Source organism: Pinus tabuliformis, chromosome 6 (assembly GCF_031772625.1).
Source record: "Pinus tabuliformis cultivar Carrire ecotype Pingquan chromosome 6, CPIR1, whole genome shotgun sequence".
Taxonomy (NCBI): domain Eukaryota; kingdom Viridiplantae; phylum Streptophyta; class Pinopsida; order Pinales; family Pinaceae; genus Pinus; species Pinus tabuliformis.
The window spans coordinates 812,871,974-812,893,923 of record NC_142292.1 but is presented as its reverse complement, the minus strand read 5'-3'; the positions used below and the strand labels follow the sequence as shown (position 1 = coordinate 812,893,923).

The following is a 21,950-nucleotide window of genomic DNA, read 5'->3' as shown; positions in this document are numbered from 1 at the left end:
GTGAGATTAGTGATATCAACCAAACCAATCATGCTTCTAAGATATTCAAACTTGTTATTAGGAAGAGAATTTGTTAACACATTAACTACTTGTTCGTCAGTCAGGACATACTATAACTTCACAATCCCATCATGTACCAAATTTCTAATGTATTGGTACTTATTGTTGATATGATTTGTGGTTGCATGGAACACGTGATCTTCATACATCATAAAGCTTCTTTAATTATTACAATTTATCACAATAGGACTTAGAGGCTTCTTAAACAAATCTGGCAGAAGTTTCCTCAACCATACAACCTCCTTTCCTACTCCACATGCAGCCACATACTCGGCGTCAACACTACTCAAAGCAACATGATCTTGCTTTCTACTCATCCTTGAGATCATCGTAGATCCCAAACTAAAACATCCCCAAGAGTGCTTCTTTCATCCGTCTCACTACCACCCCAATCAGAATCTGTAAAACCTGTCAACTTGACTTCCTAGTTGTCATACTTTAGGTAGTGATGTATAGTGCCACGTAGATATCTTAATATATGCTTGGTAGTTATCCAATGATCATGACAAGGATCCAACTGAAATTGGCTAGGAGTGTCCACAACAAAACATATATCCGGTCTAGTATTTACTAGATACATTAGAGAACCCACTAACTTATGATAGGTGGTAGGATCTACGAGACGTGAGTTAGAGCTTCTCAACTTCCTGAGATTGGTGATAATGGGAGTAGTCATGGGATTGGAATCCATCATACCGAATTTCTGCAACAACTTGATTATATACTTTCCTTGCCCTATATATATCTCCCCAGTTTTCTACCATACTTCCAGACCTAGGTAATAATGCATCAATCCCAGATCCTTCATCTCAAACTCGGCTACCAACAAATTCTTGCATTCTTGTATCCTTCACTCTACACATGTAATAAATAGATCATCCACATATAGTAGAACAATCACTGACTCATTATCCACAACTTTGATATAGATATTTGGATCAACAATACTTTTGATGAACCCGATCCTTAGAAGGTATGCATCCATTATTTCATACCATGCCCTACGATGTTGCTTCAAACCATATAGGGCCTTCTTGAATCTACAAACATGAGTGTCTTTTCCATTTATTTCAAAGCGTTCAGGTTGTTCAATGTATACTTCTTCATTAATGGTTCCATTCAGAAATGTTGTTTTTACATCCATTTGATGGATATTCCATCCCATTGTAATAGTCAATGAAACCAAGGATTTTATAGTAGTATATCTTGCAGTAGGTGCAAATGTTTCTTCATAATCTATGCCTTCCTTTTTAGAGAAACCCCTTGCAACGAATCTAGTTGTGTGCTTGTCTATGCTTCCATCAACAACATGCTTGATCTTGTAGATCCACTTAGAAGTGACAATCGATTTGTCACTTGGTCTAGGAACTATTTCCCAAACCCCATTCTTCATGATGGATTGACATTCTTCCTGCACTACCTTTTTCCATACTTCTTAATGAGAAACTTCTTCAAATGTAGTTGGTTCAGTTTCTATCAGCTTTTTCATGTATGCAACATATCCATAATATCTTTTTGGTCTTTTGCTTTCTCTAAAAGTTCCTTTCGCGTCTCCATGTCCTTTGACATCTTCAAGAGTAGATTTTAACCAATTTGGCCTCTTCCTTGTGTTAGGTATGATCACAAGTTGGATAGGCTCACTTGGTCCTTCTTCTTATTCTTCTTGATTTGTAGTTGGATTGTCGTTGTGCTCTTCTTCTTTGAATAGTGGTATGCATTCATCATCAGAATCAATAGGAATATCTTTGTATCTTTTGTAGGCATGATTTTCATCAAATGTAACGTCCCTGCGTACTTCAATATGTCTTCCTTCCTTGATGTAGATTTTGTATGCCTTTGAATAAATAATGTAGCAAACGAAAATCCCTTTAATGCTTGTAGAATCCAGCTTCTTTCGTTTGTCCTTTAGAGCGTGGATATAGGTTGTACATTCAAAGATTCAGAGATGGTCCACACATGGCTTCCTTCCTGTGAATGCTTCTTCAGGTGTGATATTATCAAGGATTCTATGAGGGATTCTATTTTGTATATATATTGTTGTCATTGCTGCTTCTCCCCATAAAAAATTTGATACATCTTGATCAAAAATCATTGTTCGTATACATTCTTCAAGTGTTCTATTTTTCCTTTCTGTAACTCCATTCTGATCGGGATTGTAGGGAACAATAAGCTCCCTCTTAATTCATGTTTCTTTGCATTATGCAATTATTTCTTTTTAAGTGTATTCCCAACCATTATTGGATCTCTCAATCTTTATTCTTCTTTCAGTTAAGGTCTCTATTTCAGATCTAAATTCCTTGAACTTTCCAAATACTTCGTCCTTTGATTTGAGTATATAGAGCCATGTCTTTCTAGAGTGATCACCAATGAAGGTTACATAGTAAAGATGACCTCCAAGTGATTTGTCGGACATAGGCTCACACACATCTGAATGAATAAGGTCCAATATTTCTTTAGACCTTGTTTCACTGCATGTAAAGGGCTTCCTTGTATTCTTTCCTAAGGCACATCCCTTGCATATTCCTTCACAATCTTCTTTGATATTGGGAATGCCATTTACCAATTGATTGAGAGAGGGAATAACCTTATAATGTAAATGTCCATATCTTCTATGCCATAGTTCAATGGGATTGATTTCCATGTGAACTAGGGCTTGAGGAGATGGTGTTATGACTCTATATAGACTTCCTTCACGTACTCCAATAACCCTAGCTTTATCGATGCTTGAATATTTTCCCCAAGCCAGAACTTTTCCATCTATAAAAGCAATTTTATCACCTTTATCTTCTAAGAAAGAAATTGAAAGTAAATTCTTTTTCAAACCTGGAACATAGAGCATATTGTTGAGAAGTAGCTTTGCTCCATTGTCCATCTTCAAAGAAGTTGATCCCGAGCCTTTAACAACATAACTTTTGTTGTCTCCCAGTTCCACTGCATGAGAATATTGTTCAATAATCGAGTTTAGGCTTCTGTGATCCATATCAAGTTAGAGAAAGATTTCGGCGAAAATCACATGGAATCTTATTTGTCGACGCGTTTCGAACCAACTAGTATGATTTTCGCCAAAATCTTTCTCTAACGAGAATAGTGTTCCTTTGCTAGAGAGTGAGGTTGTTTTCTATCCCTTGTCATGTGCCTTGATGCTCCACTATCAATAATCCATGCATTGTCATCATTGAGTGAACATTGGAGTGCAATTAAGAACCCTTTGTTTTTGACCTTATTGAATAAGTTATAGGTGATTCTTTTGATCCAACTTCCTGCAATATTGAATCCCATTTTCATGTATCTTATCATAGAGGGAGTAACTTTTCTTTTCAAGCCAACAGAGTGGTCTCCAATCTTTTTGACCTTAGCTCTGAAACCATGTTGAGAAATCAGTGCTAGCAGAATTAGGGTTTGATTTCTCTTTCTTGAAAATTACTTGTGAATTATGTTAGCTTATTTTACTTATTTATTATATTATCTTTCATCAAACAATTACCAAATTATGTGTATGAAGATCACAAGAGCAAGAGACACAAGATGTAGGCACTTAGCCAAGGCAAAACCCCTATCTAGGGGAAAACCCAGTGAAACGTATTCCTTTAGTAGTTAAGAAGAGATAATCCAAGACTCTTCGACCTAGACATAGACTTCCTCCAACCACCAAGTCAGCCCTTCCTTCTAGCAACTTCGATCTAGATCTTTGACCCTGCAGCAACAGAACTTCAACCCAACAAATTTTGAATTTTGACCTTCCCAGTAGCAGAAATTCGACCCAGCAAATCCAAAACTTTGACCTTCCTAGCAGCAGAACTTCAACCCAGCAAATATCCCAGTAACGTTGCATAAAAGAGAGAGAAAGAGATAGCCCAAAAAATTTGACTTGTTCTTCTTCTACAAACCTTCTTTTTTCTCCTTGAACTTTGCACTTTCCTACACTTTTGTGTATCGAACTTGTTTAGTTGGTGAGAAAATAGAGTGAATTGCACTTGTATATATAGCCTCTTTTGTGGGTCGAATTGTCCCCTTATAGGCCGACTTCATCAGGCAAGGGCCGACTTGGTGTGAAGGTGACAAATTACATATTTGACTCAATAATAATTCTTTTTACATGATTCAAAAGCCCAAGAAGGGTCTCATTAAATGTACAATGAATCTAATGACTCAATATAAAACCTAGAAGTCCTCAATGGGGACTTTGACCTATAAGATGATGAACCAAGCATGAAACCTATGCTTTAATAAGTCATTGTAATAATAATAATTTTTTCTTTTTCATTCTTTGACTCAAATATAAATATGAAGACTGAACCTAGTTACATTCTTCAACAAAATAAGATTTTAGGAAAATTAAATTTTCTTAGTTTATATCTTATAAGTTGGGAAAAAGGGGAAGTAACTCAAGACTTGGTATGGATGATTTTTTCTTAGTTTGAAATTTCTAAGCCCCATACATCTTATTGTTCAATTAGTCTTAGGGATCACCATTTGCAAGCCAAAACAAGGAGACATGTTTTGCAATTTAGTTACTAGTGTATTTGAACTTAGCATTCAACAAAGATGAGTATCACACTAGTTTGATCAAAATCGAAGTCATTTTAAAAATGCTAAGTTCAAAGTACATGACATAATTAGGCACGTTATGGGACTAATCAATGATATCAAAGTTTTTGAAATGCTTCTTAGAAATGGATGTGCCTCTTAATCTATTGAAAAATGTATGTATAATAAATGGTTGTTGAACACCCATTCAACACCCTGAGAGACATTACATGAAGTTTCATCTATCATACATAATTCTTCAGCAGATAAAACTTCGTCTACGATACTTGAATCAACCTGATTTGCTTCCTTCTTCGAGTTATCAGTCTTGTCGTTTCCAACAGTGTTTCTTCAGGTGTCCAATTTTATTGCAATGCCAACATTTTGCCTTACACTTCTTTCCCTTTGATTTAGATCTGGAAGATATCCTTGTTTTTTCTCCTCTTTCCTTTGACCGTCCTCTAGCTATCGTGGCTTCTAATGCAGCAGTTTCTGTATTAGATTTCCTTCGTACTTCTTCAGACAAGAGAACTCCCACAACTGATTCAAATTTCAAAGAATCAGCGATGCTCAAGCTGATTGAAGTTACGAAGTGATCCCATGATTCAGACAGAGAACACAGCAAGGTTATAGCTTTGTCTTCTTCCTGAATTTTAACTTCCATATCTATTAATTGGCATATAAGTGTATTAAAAACATTCAAATGTTCTGAAACTTTTGAACCCTCCTTCATTCGAAGACTGTACAGTTGTCTTTTCAGATAAATTCTATTGGTTAACGACTTTGTAATATATAGTTTTCCCAGTTTTTCCCATAAACCTGAAGTTGTACTCTCTTCAACCCCAGTTTTTCCCATAAACCTGAAGTTGTACTCTCTTCAACAATGTTGAAGAGAACTTCATCTGCCAGGCATAACCTGATGGTACTGAGAGTCCGGGCATCCACGTCCTCCCAGTGCGAATCAGTCATGCTTGCAGGTTTCTTATTTGCCTTGTCCAATGCCTTGTGCAACCCTTGTTGCACCAGCAAATCCTTAACTTTCAATTTCCAAAGAGCAAAATTGCTCTTGCCGGTGAATTTCTCCACCTCGAATTTTGCATTCGACATCTTGGCCATTTTTTTCCTCCTAGGGTTTCAGTCTTTCAACTAGGGTTTTTTTTTTCACAAAAACTTTTTGGATTCAAAAAAAATCCCCTTTTTTTTCAAACAAAGAAACCCTTCAACAGATTTAAAAAAAAAAATTCTTTCCTTCAAATTAATGAAAATCCTTTTTTTTTCTTCCCTTCAAATTTTAATCTTTCCTCCAAATTTGAACAAATCCCTTTGTTTTTCTTTCCTCCAAATTTGAACAAATCTCTGGAAAAATTTCCTGGAAAAAAAAATCTCTCAAATTATTTAAAAAAAATTACCAGGATCCATATCCGCTGATCGAATTCCTTTGGCGACAAGCAAGCCAAGCTCTGGAGCCCCTCCTCCACTGCTCTGACAGCACGCAAAGGCAGCACACTTCCTTGTAGGCTCTGGCACAATGCACGCAGAGATAGCCCGCACACTTCCTGGCAGCACGTGGTCACAACTCCTCTCTGCTCCAGCACGCAGACTCTTCCTCTCTGCTCCAGCACGCTGACTTGACAGAGCCTCCTCGAGCCTTCACGCCACACAACAATGAGTCTCCTCGATCTCCACACAACCGTGGTCCTCTCTTTCACGCAACAATGGACTTCTACTCGCCTTCACGCAGCAATGAACCTCCACGATTTTTCGCTCTGGTTCACACGCAGATTGCTAACCCAACTCAACTAACTTTGCTCTGATACCATTTGTAGTTAGATGAGTTACTGATCAAGAAAGAAAGAAGCATTTACAGTTATAGATTAACCAAGAAAGGAATGTAATTGATAGGAAAAACTGAATATAAACACAAGAGTAATAACTCAAGATTTACGTGGTAAAACCCTTACAGAGTGTCAAGGAAACATCCACGGGGCAAGAGATTTGAATCTCTATTCGATCAATAAAATTCTCCTTACAATAGTTCGGGCATTCCTCTGTTTTATATGAGCCTTCTCAGTTACATAACCGATGTTTCGGGTTAAAACTAACTTGTTAATAACTAATACATTTTACCCAAATTTACATAAATAGTTGTCAAACTTCCAACACATAAGATGCTGATTAAACAACAAACTATTCTACCTAGAGGCTACAACAAACATAAAATGAATCACGCTACCATGATTAGAAGGTTAAATTCCAGCCAAAGGTTCAAGTTTCAATCTTGTTAGTTGTATCTTACGTTCCATCGCATATTGACATATTTTTATGAAGAAAAAATTGTTCAAAATACTATTGCCACTCCTATAAAGAAAGATGGGCATACCATAGAAAAACTTCAAACAATATTGCGGTGAACAAAAGCTTTAACTGTCCTTAATTCGGCTTTATATAGGTCATGTATATTCATAACCAACCACTGAATACATGACAGAACAAAAGAACCACTATGAAAAAGAATCCATGAGAATTAGAGTTCACAATTACGGTTTATCTTTAAAATGCTCCCGTGGTCAGATACTCTGAATAATAACACACCGCACTCCTTACCAGAGTTAGAACCACATCAAAAGGAGTTCTACAAAATATCTATATTTATGTTTACAACCTGCTGCCATGAATTCACTACAGCATACAGGGCATCTAGCATTTTTCTTACCACACATTACTTACATACCGTTAACCTGTTTTATAACTACACTTATAGCACTAACCAGCTTGCAATGAACAGCAGTTCGTGCTGCCAAGCCTTCCGAAAGGAAGTTTCGATCTGGCTTAGAAGATATAAACTAAGAAAAGCAATCTGCAGGCTAGAGACCCAGTTGCAAATTCAAAGAAATTCCAATAAGAATACAGTTACATAGCAATTACAAACTCCCCGCTGCTCTCAATATCAAGGTCTGCATCATCGTTCTCTAGGTCCATGTCATCAAAATCCAGGCTTCCTCCAAAATAATTACCTATCCCACCAAACCCTGGGGCAGGTATTCTGGCCTCAGCAATGATACGCATAATCTCGTCAACACTTTGTGGTGGATGACCTGGATCATCAAACTGACTGCTACTTTCACCTGCATCTACCAAATCTTCTGGTAGATTCTTCAAGAACCATTCATGATTCTGGATCTCAGGAATCGATATTCTCTGTTTTGTGAACATTATCAACAGGAATATAATTGAAGTATCAGTTGTAGAAAGCTGCAACCATACTAGAAAGATAAAATAGCAAGTTTAGAACAATTTCAAGTTCGTGTTTAAACTTTACACAGAAGGGATGGGGACTGACCGTGGTAGGATTTGCAACAAAAATCCTAGAAAGGAGGCGTTGACATTCTTGAGAAATATGAACATAATCTGGAATCGAATACTGCACATTCAAAATACGCTGCAGTCCAAAAAGCCAGGAAAACAAACACAATTAATATCTACCACCCTCCAGAAATCATGCAATAACGATTAAGCTGAACATGTATGTGATCTCTTGCTATAAACCATGCATTATAACATAGTTGCAGCAATATAAAAAGTTATGATATCTCTTGCCTGAATAGTCTTTTTAAAGTTCCTCGGCTCTTCAGGGTCCTCAAATGGGTATGCTCCTACTAACATAACATAAAGTGTGACTCCACATGACCAAACATCTGCAATCTGAAAAAATAAAAGGAGGAGCAATCATCCACAGAAGCAAAGGATTAAAAAAGATATACATGAATATTCTGATTTTCAGAGTTCATTCAAAAGACACAGATAAATATTCTGACAGGATAGAACCTCATTCAAAAGTTTCACATTGGTGTATATACATAAATAATTGTTTAGTTGAAATGCTTTCCTTTTCTAGCCAGTTTCAAACATTCAAACATGCCGGGGTTGGAACACATGTATCTTTGAATTGACCTCTGCCTTCTCAGGGTCGATCTATGTTTCAGGTAATTGTAAGATCAAGTCCAAGGTATCAGTTGAGGTTAGAGCAGTGACATTTTCTGTTTTGGGATTCAGTCAATGCAATAGTTTTCTTGAAATTTTCAAGTCAGTTATCCTTTGTGATTGTGGTTTTGCATTAGGATTATGTTGTTGAGAAATTCAGAGCTTAGACCAGGTAGTGGAATCGATCACCGCCTTGTAAAGGGGTTTGTTTTATACCTTGTGATCTCTGTCAGTTTCAGCACACCTGCAGCAAATTCAAGTCCTGCTTAGTGGAGCATTCACGTAAATAGCTTTTGAGTTTTAAGCTGCTAAAAGTGGCCATGGTTATGTTTAGCTGTATTCTTGCCTGTTGCCAGTACATTGTTCTAATTGTAAAATACATATTCTACTGAGACATCTAGATAACGAGAAAGCAATTTTAGTAATTTCGTTTTTTGAAAAAGTTCAAACATGTTTCTTTAAGCCTTAATCTCAATTTCCCATCAAGCATCATATCGAAAATTACACAAACTTGTAACGTATAAAGAATTTGAGAAGTTTAGACTCTTAGAGGAGCTGATTATACAAGTTTCAACCAATAGGAACACATCAACAGATTTTTGCAACTGGCTCAATAATATCGGCTATGCTTTACAAAAGCCTTGGAAATATTATATCCATTATAGCAATGCAATTAACAATGATAGTCATTCCAGTCTTTTGCTATGCAGTATGTATATTATTGATATATAACTTCATGAATTTCAGATGTGAGGTCCTAGATTCCCATGTTTCAGGTACTTGTAACAGTAATAAATTTATAGACATCCAAGTTGAGTCATAGGTAGGGATTATTTCAATGAGCTTAGCTTGGGTTCCTACTACAACCTGTCAGCATAGATCCATCTTAACCCCAGATTAAGCATTGAGAGGGATCAAAGAGAAACTAAAACACAAACTTCTCAGTGCTTAAAAGATAGGGGTAAAGACAGATCTAAGATGGTTAAATTTATTATTTTTGTGTGATTTTTATAATATTCCTTTGTATGATTATGGTGAGTTGTTTGTTTCACTTTTCTATTACAGCCTTCAACTTTTCTTTCAATTTAATTTATTAGTGTTCTTCTATGTTGCACATCTTGATCTCAACCATATTGAGCTGTAGAGAGCACCTTCTCTCAGTGCAATGAATTCTGGTGACAGGGTTCAATGCCTTGTGCAATTCTACAACTCACCCAAAATATACAAGCACCTAGGCCAAGTTTGATTAAAATTTGCAAATCTGTTCTTTTATATTATGAGGCTGACTGGATAACAGCAAATCACAAGATCATCCACTGAACAATCCTCCTTGAGTACAGGGCTTCATCTAGGAGGTTCATGCTAACTGTACCCATTTTTATAATGCATTTAAGTAGTTCAAGATGCCTTTATATTGTTTTTCTCCCCAAACGAGTACAGCACTGCTATTATAATCAGTTTCCAGTATGTCAAAGTAAGTACTCTATTTTCATGAAGCTGATACTGCAAAGCCAAAGTCTGAAGGCCAATGGGTGCTACTGTCATGTTGTTACCCTTTTTCTTGGTTAAAATTTTACAGCTGAGAAATAGTCAGACCAAAAATAGACCGAAGTCACTGACAAATATGTGGACATCATGCAAGGTAAAATGGAACAAGCACCAAATTCCCAAAACATATTATTGATGTGGATAACAATTAAAACATGGAGATAAGAAAATTGACAAACTGCATTAGAGGTATGAAAGGGGGCCAAGAAAATAAGAACTGATGAAAAGAAAGTTATTAAAAACAAAAGGGCCAGTCAATATCATAAAGTTTTAGATATGTGAGCAATGCTCATTTTGACAGTTTCTATAAACAAATCCTTACCCAACAAAGTTCAATTCTAATACGAGAAACTTCCAACCTAAACTATTACAATTTCCGTGATAAGTTTCAACAAGAAGATGTAAGGCGACAATATGACAATAAGAGGCCCTACCGTAAACTTTTTTCCTGGGTTTCAAGTTTCTACCTTTTTATGGGATGATCAGTAAATGTATGAATTTATGAAAACCTGGGCACATTAGCAACCATCAACTAGGGAGGTAAGAGGTGAAAACTGTGACCTGTTATATTTGACAATAATGAACTATGAGGCATCCTCAATAAAGGGATATTTTGCACCATAATATCAGAAGAGTTCATCCCAACGTTTGGCTCTAGCTTACAGATATATAACTTCCTGAAGGTAAGTAGTCACTTAATGCTCGCCCAACCAGACACTTTTTTCATGGGTTTCAAGTTTCTACCTTTTTATGGGATGATCAGTAAATGTATGAATTTATGAAAACCTGGGCACATTAGCAACCATCAACTAGAGAGGTAAGAGGTGAAAACTATGACCTGTTATATTTGACAATAATGAAGTATGAGGCATCCTCAATAAAGGCATATTTTGCACCTTAACATCAGAAGAGTTCATCCCTCTCACAAGAACGTTTGGCTCTAGCTTACAGATATATAACTTTCTGAAGGTAAGTAGACACTTAATGCTCACATTAGATGACTCGGCCTTTGCAACAGACCTCACTTGAAAGAGAACTTTACAATGCCTTGGTACTTTTGCTGAGGCTGCAGGGAAACTCTACAAATTTGCTGACAAGCCAACAGAACACTGTTCAACAAGGGAATATTGGTAGATACTTATACTTTGGAGTTAATGTTTCCCTGGCTGAATAGTGGAGATGTGTTTTGAATTCTTTTCAAAGCAAGTTGCAAAACTGGATTCAGAAGGATCTGCCACTAACCATAAGCTCACTATCCAGGATATACTTATTGCTGCCAGGCAAGTTTTCCAATGCATTTTCCCTCAATAACAGGCTACAAAAAGTTAAATTCCACTCTTAAAGGATTTGCTTGGGTGAATCAAGGATACAAAAATATCTCCAATTGTTAGAATGAGAGATGTGCACCCTTTCTCGAGAGCAAGGACTAGGTTTGATGGATATCCAACTGCAGGGAACAGTCCTGCAAGCCAACTGAATTATAAGGGGGATTATGCTAATGGTTCATAGCAACTCTTAATAAGGTACAGGTTGGGAACAGCTTTCCACATTAACGGCATCAAAGCCCCATTTTGTCTTCATAATGTCATTGTCGATTCTAAATCTTTCAGGTTATGTGACCAGCTTGGCAGTTAATTTCATCAGAAAGAATTTGAAAGTATGATGATCCACAAACAGATGGAAACTTATATCTAAATTTATTCAACTCCAGTAGGGAAGGTGTACCTCCTTGCAAGCTATGATGAAAAAGGATTTCATGGAAAGGCTCCCTCATGAGAGGATCTCTCAGATAGAAACACACAATCATGTCTAAACTAAAGACAATTACTTCCCTGCTTCTGACAAACATGCCATACAAAGTCATCAAAATAGTTCCATAATTCACTATGTTCAAGATGCAGCTTGATTCTCCGAGTTTCAAGGTCCATCTGTAAGGACTGGAATGGAGCAATAATATATGATGCTTAGCTGTGGCATTAAAAAGTTCTATATGAGGATATTAGACCATGCCCCATTGTTACAGATGGACTTAATAAGAGATGGGAAGTGCAAGATATTTGTTATCACCTGGATTTACACCCTGCACATATTCAGGTGAAAAGTTCAGTTTTATGGTCTCTCCAAATCAACTCACAAAGTCTGTTTAAAAATAATTGTGGATAAGATTGGAAAGCAGAAGAATAATGCTTGTTAGTTGGGATATGCATGGATTCAACTAGAAACAAGAATATTAATTCTATTGCAGGTTTGCATCATATTGAAGAAAATATATACATAATATATATGAAACACAAATTGCATATCTTGAAATTTTGGTTGCTTCTGTGTGATATTTCATTCACAATATTGACTTTTTAGGATCAGGTGTGGTTGTTTCTTTAAGAAAAGGTCTGGAGGAAGCAACAACCTTTTGAGAACACAACAGTCCAACATGAAATTGATAATTCGTTGAACACATTGAATTATTACAAGGTCAAGGGATTGCTGGAAAATTTTAACTTGTTATATTTTAGGATGGAACCAATGCAATTCTAATTTTTCACCACCCGAGATGGATGACAAGTTAAGGTAGGACTCGAGAAGAGAGTGCATGGTAAGTCTCATGATATTTTCTAGCAAAACCAGCATAGGATGATGTTGTAGAGGAAACACATGTGTCGGACCAAAAGACCATAAACATGTTATGCCAAAAATTTCTCCAGCAGCTAATAATAACAAGAAAAATGCTATGAAAAAGAATATCATATGTTTTCCATGAATCCTCGTATAGACACCTTGAACTCAATTCTGACTGCTTTCTTTTCCTGCATCATCTATAACCAATGCTCCATAGGGTTTTATGAAATAAAGCACGTTCAACAGAACTTCAATACATACAGGACACAGCATTAATGATGTTAATATTATCTCATGCAGTCTTTCCACCCTCTAGATGGGGGGAATCAACTTTCTTGACCAATTTTTTCCCTTCTTATTGCTAGGCCCTTCTACAACATGGTCATCTATCAGCGTACTTAGGGAACCATCCATGGTAACTTTGAATATGCTAGAACTGGGCTCTATATATAAGCTAGTTCAATGCAAATCATGCATTCTATGATCTGACTTTGAGCATCTTGGGTTTTTTGTGGCTAAACCTGAACCATATCAACATCTACAAGATGGGGAACATCTTTCTATCTTCACAGTCACCTTCTATACAATTAATGTGATTTGATCCAGAGTCTCTAATTAGGATCTAACTTGATTTTGTATCTTATCCTTAAAAAGCACTTTAATATTTATTGTAATTTACCCTATGGATTAATTGCCCACGGGAGGATGAAATAGCCTATCCAACCCCGTAGGGTATAGTTTTTTATAAAGGGGGGAACCCAATTATCCAGTGTTTTGGGGCAACAATAGGTCAATTTTGGGGTAGCTGGGGCAAAAAACCCAAATTGGGGGTTGCACATGAACCCCTCACATTTGATTGAGGATAAAACCCCATGAGGATATCTATAAATAAATTTTATCATCCTCATTGGAATTGAATTGTCTCTATTTTCTTGAGCTTGAGGCTTTGACGGTTTTAAGACCCTTTCTTCTTGACTAGTTTCAGTGGAGGTGATCCCACCCTAGCTAATCTCCCTATCTAATTTCAATGGAGGTGATCCCACCCTAGCTAGACGTTCTTTCCTTTGTTTTGGCACAACAAATCATCTTCAAGCAACTCGGCCCCGTTCTAAATCAATAATCTATGGTTACTAGTTGGCTACAAAACTTTGTTCAAGAAGCAGCAGAGGATCATCAACAGTCTAGGGCAAACCTTGACTGATTGTATTGCGTAAATTGAAGGTTTTTGATCAGCCTGAAGGTTTCAGTGGCTCTTATATCAAGGACTGAAACTTGTTTAAGGATAATCTGAGTTTGTTGAGGGTCGCAAAGGCACGATTTGAGGCTCGTGAGGACAGTTTCCAGCACAATAAGAGACACCGAGTCAGCCGGAATAAGTTTGAGGATTGTTATTAGGGCAGCGGCCTCACACTCTGCCCTTTTAGGGTTGTGGATAGTTCACAGAGGGATAGTCAGACCCTACTCATGGATGATTAGGGTATTTCAGATTTAAGGTCTTAAGTGTAGAAAATCCACAAAATTCTTATCTGCTAATATGAGCAATCTGAAATAAAATTTCTCACATAAACACAAAATTTATCTACTAGATGCAGCGGAATAGGAACAGAAATAAAAGCACAGTCACACAATTCAAAAACACAAAATTGTCTAGGGAACCCAACTGGGAAAACCCTCTGCTTGTTTGAGAATTTTATTAATAGAGACACTGAGCAATTGATATCTTACAAAATACAATTGTTTCAATCTGAAAGACACTTGTCTTTCCTGCTTGTTCTAAGCTTGAAACCCTTGCAAGACTGCTGATCTCTGCTGCCCTCTACCAACATGTGCACAAGCTTCTCTTGCACACTCTTCCTCTCATAAGCTCCACGCACAAACTTGTGCTTCCTATTGCTTGGTCTCACCAACTCGTGCTCACCAAAACAATGATTAAACTTATGCCTTCGTCCCTTCTTTTAAAGGTAATTTGAATGGTTAAAATTAGTGAGTTTTCTAATTAAGGAATGATTTTGTGATTGATTGAGTTAGCACGAGTTAACTAATCATGCAACTTGCCCTATTTCAAGTCAACCACTTGAAACTCAATCACTTGTATTTTTCCTCAATCAACTCACACTAGGAAATCAAGAACTCGACTTTCAAGTTCAACACATCAATTAACTGCATCCTAACTTGTCCTAATTTTTAGGGACTGATTCCTAAATTATAGGAACTCATCCTAATTTATAGGGAATCTCCTAATTTTTACAAAAATGAGTATGACAAAGAAGAAACTCGAATTTGACTCCTTGAATTAAGGCACAAATCAAGGAATCACTTTCTTGCTACTATTTTCAACATAAAATAGCAACTTTGTATAACAACAACTATTCATCATTGAATGCTCAACCACTACTACGGCCATGTAATTGAGGCCTCAGAATCCCATGTAAGTTAGAAGGTGATCTTGCGGCTGGGTAAAGGATTTTCTCTACAGCTGTCCACAAGAAGGAGACTCAACCCACCTGATGTAGTAACCAAAATCTGCACAATAGATAATGAAGTAGTATAGAAGCATTTGGATTGAACGTTATAGCATAGTTATAGTTAAATTTTGGCTTGCTAAATTGTGATATTGCGAAAGCAGTACTGGTGGAATTTTTGGATTGGGCATATTCACTGTTTTGGGTCATCAACCCTAATCTATTGTGGGTTGGTTGAAGAAATTATATTGTTGTGGAAATCTTTATACTCATGCATACATAGAAGGGTATCTACTATTGTATAATGTGCATTGATGTTATATAGTTTTTTTTTATTGTTTGGAAAAACCCTGGTCAAACGTTGAACCCTAAGGGCAAAATTAACCTAGGACATTATAGTGTTATCAGAGTTGTGTGTCCTGTTGATTTTGGGTAGCATCGGATGTGCTCTAGCCTTAAAAATTGGTGGAGATATTTAAGCACATGATATCTCCAAGACCCAGAAATCGTTTGGAGAAATTCCACCCGGATGAGGAGTTATTAAAATAATTAATATTTTTAATGAGTTCCTAAGTCTAAACTTAGGAAAATAAAAATATTAATGTGTATTAATAAAATATGGGTGAGAAAGTTCTAAGTGACAAGGATCAAGCTAGTTCTAATCTTAGCCATTGATTAGGGACTTAATCTCGGTCATTGATTTGTCAACATGAAAAGTATAAGAGGCATGAAGGTCAGTGGAAGATACACTAAGTGATCAAAGAATTCGATTTTTTGGGGCGAGGTTTGCTGAGGAAATCAAGTTAGTGATTAGAGTCGCAATGAAGGGCAGTTCAGCAAGGGATTTTCATCTGAGGTTGAAGAATACATAGCAGAGAGGCAACGCAGTGTCGAGAGAGACAGTGCAGGCCCTAGAAGGGCTGATGCAAAGGCCGAAGAGTTGACACAGAGGACACAGAAGGCTGAAACAGGTGACGCAGAAGCCATAGAGGCTGACGCTGGGCCTTAGAGGCAGCACTGGGGAGATTCTGTGGGGCAGACTGGGAGAAAATTAGCAGATTCCAAGCCGGGAGAGGGTGATGCAACTCCTGGAGGAGTGACGCAGTTCCAAAGTAGTGCTTGGAGCAGCTTTCGCTGTCCAGCATAGGTAACAGTCAGAGTCACTGTGGGGTTTGACCATCCGCTTGTTGATTTGTCGGAATATCTGTCTCCAAATAGAGGTACTACTGCTTGGGATATTCTCTGTTGGGTGAGCCATTTTTAGCACCCTAGTTTATTCACGAAATTTGTTTAATAATACAAACCCTCTATATGCTGCACCGGTTCTCCCAAATTGGGTTTTTCCGGGGACGATTGTCCAAAAATAACGGTGTCCCTTGTGTTATTGTCTCTGTTTATTTCAGTGCATGATCTATATATTTGAGAATGCTGGAATAGTGTTTACTTCAATGTTTATGCAATTAAATAACTTGTTAATGTAAAGAACAAGTAGGAGATTGTAAACCAGTAATTGCAGTAGTGGTTTCTAATGTGTTAGATTCAGGAATTTTCACGTGTCCTTTCAGCTTGTGAGTGTATGAACCTTGTATGCTTCCTGAAGATATAAGTAACGTTATAGTAAGAAAAAAATAATTATCTGCGGTATAACCATGGGGAATAGGGGAGAACGAGAAGGACCAGATACTAATGCAAGGGCATAAGCAAATACCCCAAGGGCAACAACAAATGATGCAGCTCATTACCCAAGCCTTGGAAAATCTAAACAACATTGGCAACAATGTTGCTAATGTGGGTAATAGGACTGGTGTTGAAGGGAGTAACAATCACAATCCTGGATTTTTTGCACAATCCAAGGCAAGGGTGACCAATGGAAGTAACTATAGGCCCCTACTACCTCAGTTTTTGGAAAATCAAGTGACAACAAACCAAGGAGCAATAGAACAAAATAACTTTACAGAATATTTCTGAGAATATGCAGCATTGGGAGAAGACGTTCGAGCACACATGATGTTCAACGAATACAACAATATTAAGTACAGAAACAAGCCCAAGGCACAACAGAATCACAATCTAATCATCAAAATGGGGAAGTTGTCCATTCCCTCCTTCGGTGGATCATCCAATGTTTAACAAGGGCTTGGGTGCAAAAGTTGGACACTTATTTATGACTTAATCCCATGCAGGAAGCAGACGCTATACACATTGCCATTGGAAGGGGAAGCACACGAATGGTGGTACCATGGTCTAGTCACCTTAGGGCATCCCAACATAACTTCTTATGTGGTCTTCACCCAAAGGTTGATAGAATGTTTTGATCAGAAGGATCCTGATATACAGTTTAGAGAGTTGGCACAACTCAAACATATCAGAACACCAAAGGCTTACATTGCAAAATTCAACTAGATAGTAATCATGGTGATAGACATATCCAAACAAAGGTTAATTATACTTTTCACGAAAGGGTTAGTCGAACCCCTACATGGATGGGCTAAGGTCCTCAGGCCCACTACCCTACAAGAGGCCATCACCAAGACACGAGATATGGGAGGTGCAGCACCACAAGTGAAGACTCCACCCACACCTCAAATCCTTCCAACAGACAAGGACATGGGGGCATTTAAGAAGAACAAAACCAAGAGGGGTTGGTTGGATGAAGAAACTCGAAACAAGCTTAGAAGAAAGAAGCTCTATTTCACTTGCAAAGAGCCATGGGAACCTAGTCACCGATGTCTAAGAAAGGGAAAGATTCACTACATCGAAGTAGTGTCCGATAGCGACAATGAAAATGATACCACAGAGGCACCAAGCAAAGAGCCTAGCACTTCCGAAGAAGCATCATCCCTAGAAGAGACTAAGGGAGACAAGAAGCCACATCCAAAAATTGGAGGTACTATCGCCACCCTCTCAAGAGTCCCTAAATATCACACCTTCAAAATCAAGGGTGTCATACGAGGACAATGAATCATAGCATTGATTGATGGTGGAGCAACGTACAACTTCATTGATGCAGTTGTGGTGGTAAGGAGAGGCATCCCTACCAAGGAATTTGAAGGTTTTGAAGTGAGGGCAACTGATGGCTATAATATGACATGCACACAAGTAGTTCCATGTTTGAGCATCACATTAGGTAAGTATACACTTATTGATGATTTTTATGTGATAGAATTGGCAAATACTAATGTGGTGCTAGGAGTACAATGGTTGAACTTGCTAAGAAGATTCGAAATGAACTACCAAGCGATGGAAATGGAATTTTGAGACCTAAATGGCAGCAAGGTAGTGGTAAGAGACATAACCAATGGCGGCCCCCGAGTTGTAACAGCCAAGCAAATGGAGGTCATACCTAACCAGGACAAAGTGCAAGCCCCAGATCATCAAGTAACAATTTACAACCTTATGAGCTGGAATGCAAAGAGGACATTGAACATGATATATGCACATTCTTGAGAGATTGGAGAGCCCACCTCTTAGTAGAGTACTCCAAAAATAAGTTTTCTTGCAAATTGTTGGACGGACTCATCCATGATGATAGGTACAAGGTAGAAGATGAGATCATCTTCTATGAAGATTAGTTATATTTTGTTCCCGAATCTACACTCAGGGAAAATCTCATTAGAACTACACATGACAGACCAGCTGAAGTCACGTTGGAACCTCACCCTCAAATGAGGGATTGCATAAATATGGAACAGATAGTTGGAAAGAACAGGTTAAAGACTGATGGTAAAGCCCCCAAAGAAAATCTGCTCACAACAGCAAATTCTCCGGAAGTTAATTGCAGTCTTATAAAAGGGGTCGGGGACCCAAGACATACTAGCTGTAAGAAGCACCGTAAAAAGCATGAACAAAGGTATGTGGTAACAGAGCTAAATAGGGAAAATGCTAATTTTTATCTGCACATGTTTTATGTTTTGTGTAAGAGCCACTGTTTACAGAGTTTTGTAGCAAAAGCTGTTGATTTTCCAAGAGGCCTTATACCCTTGAACTATGTACCAAATTTTGTTATGGGGATGTTACTGCACTCAATGCCTATAATGTTGTTGCAGTTCATTATGCTGCAAATTATTTTGGGATAACAGAAGCTATGAAAAAGGGAAATCTTGTCCATAAAAGTGAACTAATTTTCAGTTTATCTCGAAGAAGGAAAGGTGCTACGATTGTAATACAGGCTGCCAAATCATTCTTACCAAGTTTAGATGGCTGTAAAGGGAGAAATATTGACATAAATCCCTCTCAGGTTGATGGGCCTTTCCTATGCACAAGGATGAAGTTATTAAAAAGCCAACCATGCATAGAAGATAGCACTTAAAAAAAAGGAAATGGGGCACTTTCAAGTGATGTGGGGGCATTATAAAAACATAGACAGTTGATGGAAACTATTGTGAACTTATTACCACCAGAAAGAGGATTGACTTCCTACAATTTATTGCTAAAACCACTAAATATTGCTACTATGCCAGGGGGAGGAACTTTGTCTGAAATTACTTCAGCAGTAGCACACAGTTGTACCCTTTTCTTCTGTGATTTCCAAGTGAAATCAACAGCTATGGCCTAATAACATCCTGCATCAGCAAGTTAATTATTGGGTTGAAAAAACTAAGGAAGGATGTTGTAAAAATTGACAAGGTATTCCCATTCTTGGAGATAGAAGGGCAAATTTTGCAGCACCCAAGTTTGCAACTGCTTGGGGACAAGCAATGTGGGGAAGGGGGGACTGTAATGTCCCCTATGGATTGATTGCCCGCAGGGGGGGCAGACTAGCCTATCCAACCCCGTAGGCTATAGTCTTTGATAAAGGGGGAAACCCAGTTATGCAATGTTTTGGGGCAACATTGGGTAAATTTTGGGGTAGCTGGTGAAAAAAGCCCAAATTGGGGATTGCACATGAACCCCTCACATTTGATTGAGGAGAAAACCCCATGAGTAAATCTATAAATAAAGGAGTTGGAATCATTGTATAATCATCAATGGAATTGAATCGTCTCTGTTTTCTTGGGCCTGGGGCTCTGAGGGTTTTAAGACACCTTCTTGATTAGTTTCGGTGGAGATGATCCCACCCTAACTAGACATTTCTTTCCTTTGTTCTAGCACAACAAATCATCTTGAAGCAACTCAACCTTGTTCTGAATCAATTATCTGTGGTCACTAGTTGGCTACAAAACACTATTCAGGAAGCAGTAGAAGGTCATCAACTATCTAGGGCAAACCTTGACTGATTCTTTGGCATAAATTGAAGGTTTCTGATAAGCCTGAGGATTTTGGTGGCTCCCATATCAAGGACTGAAACTTGCTTAAGGATAATCTAAGTTTGTTGAGGGAAGCGAACGCATGATTTGAGACTCGTGACGACAGGTTCCGGCACAATAAGAGACAACGTGTTGGCCAGAATAAGTTTCAGGCTTGTTATTATTGCAGCAGCCTAGCACTCGACCCTTCTAGGGCTGCGGATAGTTCACAGAGGGACAGTCGGACCCTACTTGTGGATGATCAGAGGGTATTCTGGGTTGAAGGTATGAAGCCGCAACTCCGTACAGCAACAACAATTCATCATTGAATGCTCAACCACTACTACAGCCATCTGATTGAGGCCTCAGAATACCATTCAGAAGTTAGAAGGTGATCTTGCGGCTGGGTAAAGGATTTTCTCTGTAGCTGTCCACAGGAAGGAGACTCGACCCCCCTGATGCAGTAAGCCGAATCTGCACAGTAGATAGTGAAGTAATATAGAAGCATTTGGATTGAATGTTATAGCATAATTACAGTTAAATATTGGCTTGCTAAATTGTGATATTGCAAAAGCAGTACTGTACTAGTGGATTTTTGCGTTGGACACATTCACTGTTTTGGGCCATCAGCCCTAATCTATTGTGGATTGGTTGAAGAAATTTTAGTGTTGTGAAAACCTTTACATAGAAGGGTATCTACTGTTGTATAATGTGCATTGATGTTATATAGGTTTTTCTGATTGTTTTGAAAAACCCTAGTCAAAGGCAGAACCCTAAGGGCAAAATTACCTTAGGACATTCCATTTATTTCCTCCTTCAACGAACATTTGGAATCTTCAGCCTTACACCCATTACATGACTGCATCCTCTATCCGACATCCTTTGCATATCTAGAATTTAACTTATCTTTGTAATCTTCAAAAATAATACTAACTCAATCATTCTTGGGTTCCTGTATAATTTCTAACCCGCATATCTCCTCTTTTTTGGTGCAGCACCATATGAAATTTATTCCATGCTTCGGTTGGCGATCTCAAATTCTCAATAGAGAGTTTTCCAAGACTCATCCTTAACCACTTATTACAAATCTTCAAGGTTTTCCTTCAACTTACCCTTAAGTTTCAAGTTTCAACTTCCAACCACTACTTCTATACTCTGTGAGGATTTCTCCTGGCTTATCCTAAGCCATTGCTAGCAATTTCTCCAAGGGTTTGTGGATGATTCAAAACCATGTCATGTATTTTTTAAGTTGGGCAACACTATTATCTTTTCAATTGATCTTTTAGTCTTCCCTCTCCAATACGTCTGAATGATTTTCACGAGTACCAAATTATTCTTTGATATCGTCCCTTTTAGTATTTTCAGACTTCTTACCTTTCACAGTTTGTTTCTTTTCTTGCTTCTTTAGTTCACATGTTCCAATCATCTAGTTAGCTCCATAGAAGTTTTTTCTTGTTGGAATGTTAACAATATCCAACAAGACAACCTATGAAATGGGATTGCCAAACCTAAATGGCAGATGCCCCAATGT

General features: G+C 37.8%; 1 protein-coding gene across 1 annotated transcript in view; it reads right to left on the bottom strand.

The window, feature by feature from the left end:
- Positions 1 to 7,091: 7,091 nt before the first annotated feature.
- Positions 7,092 to 21,950, bottom strand: part of LOC149261283 (serine/threonine-protein kinase SRK2A-like) — a 29,646-nt gene continuing 14,787 nt past the window's right edge. Inside the window, exons 7-9 of the mRNA XM_089421971.1 lie at positions 8,185 to 8,289; positions 7,928 to 8,026; positions 7,092 to 7,785 (exon numbers count right to left, since the gene is read on the bottom strand). Coding sequence (XP_089278097.1) covers positions 7,498 to 7,785; positions 7,928 to 8,026; positions 8,185 to 8,289 — 492 coding nt within the window. The 3' untranslated portion in view covers positions 7,092 to 7,497. The remainder of the gene's footprint in view (positions 7,786 to 7,927; positions 8,027 to 8,184; positions 8,290 to 21,950) is intronic.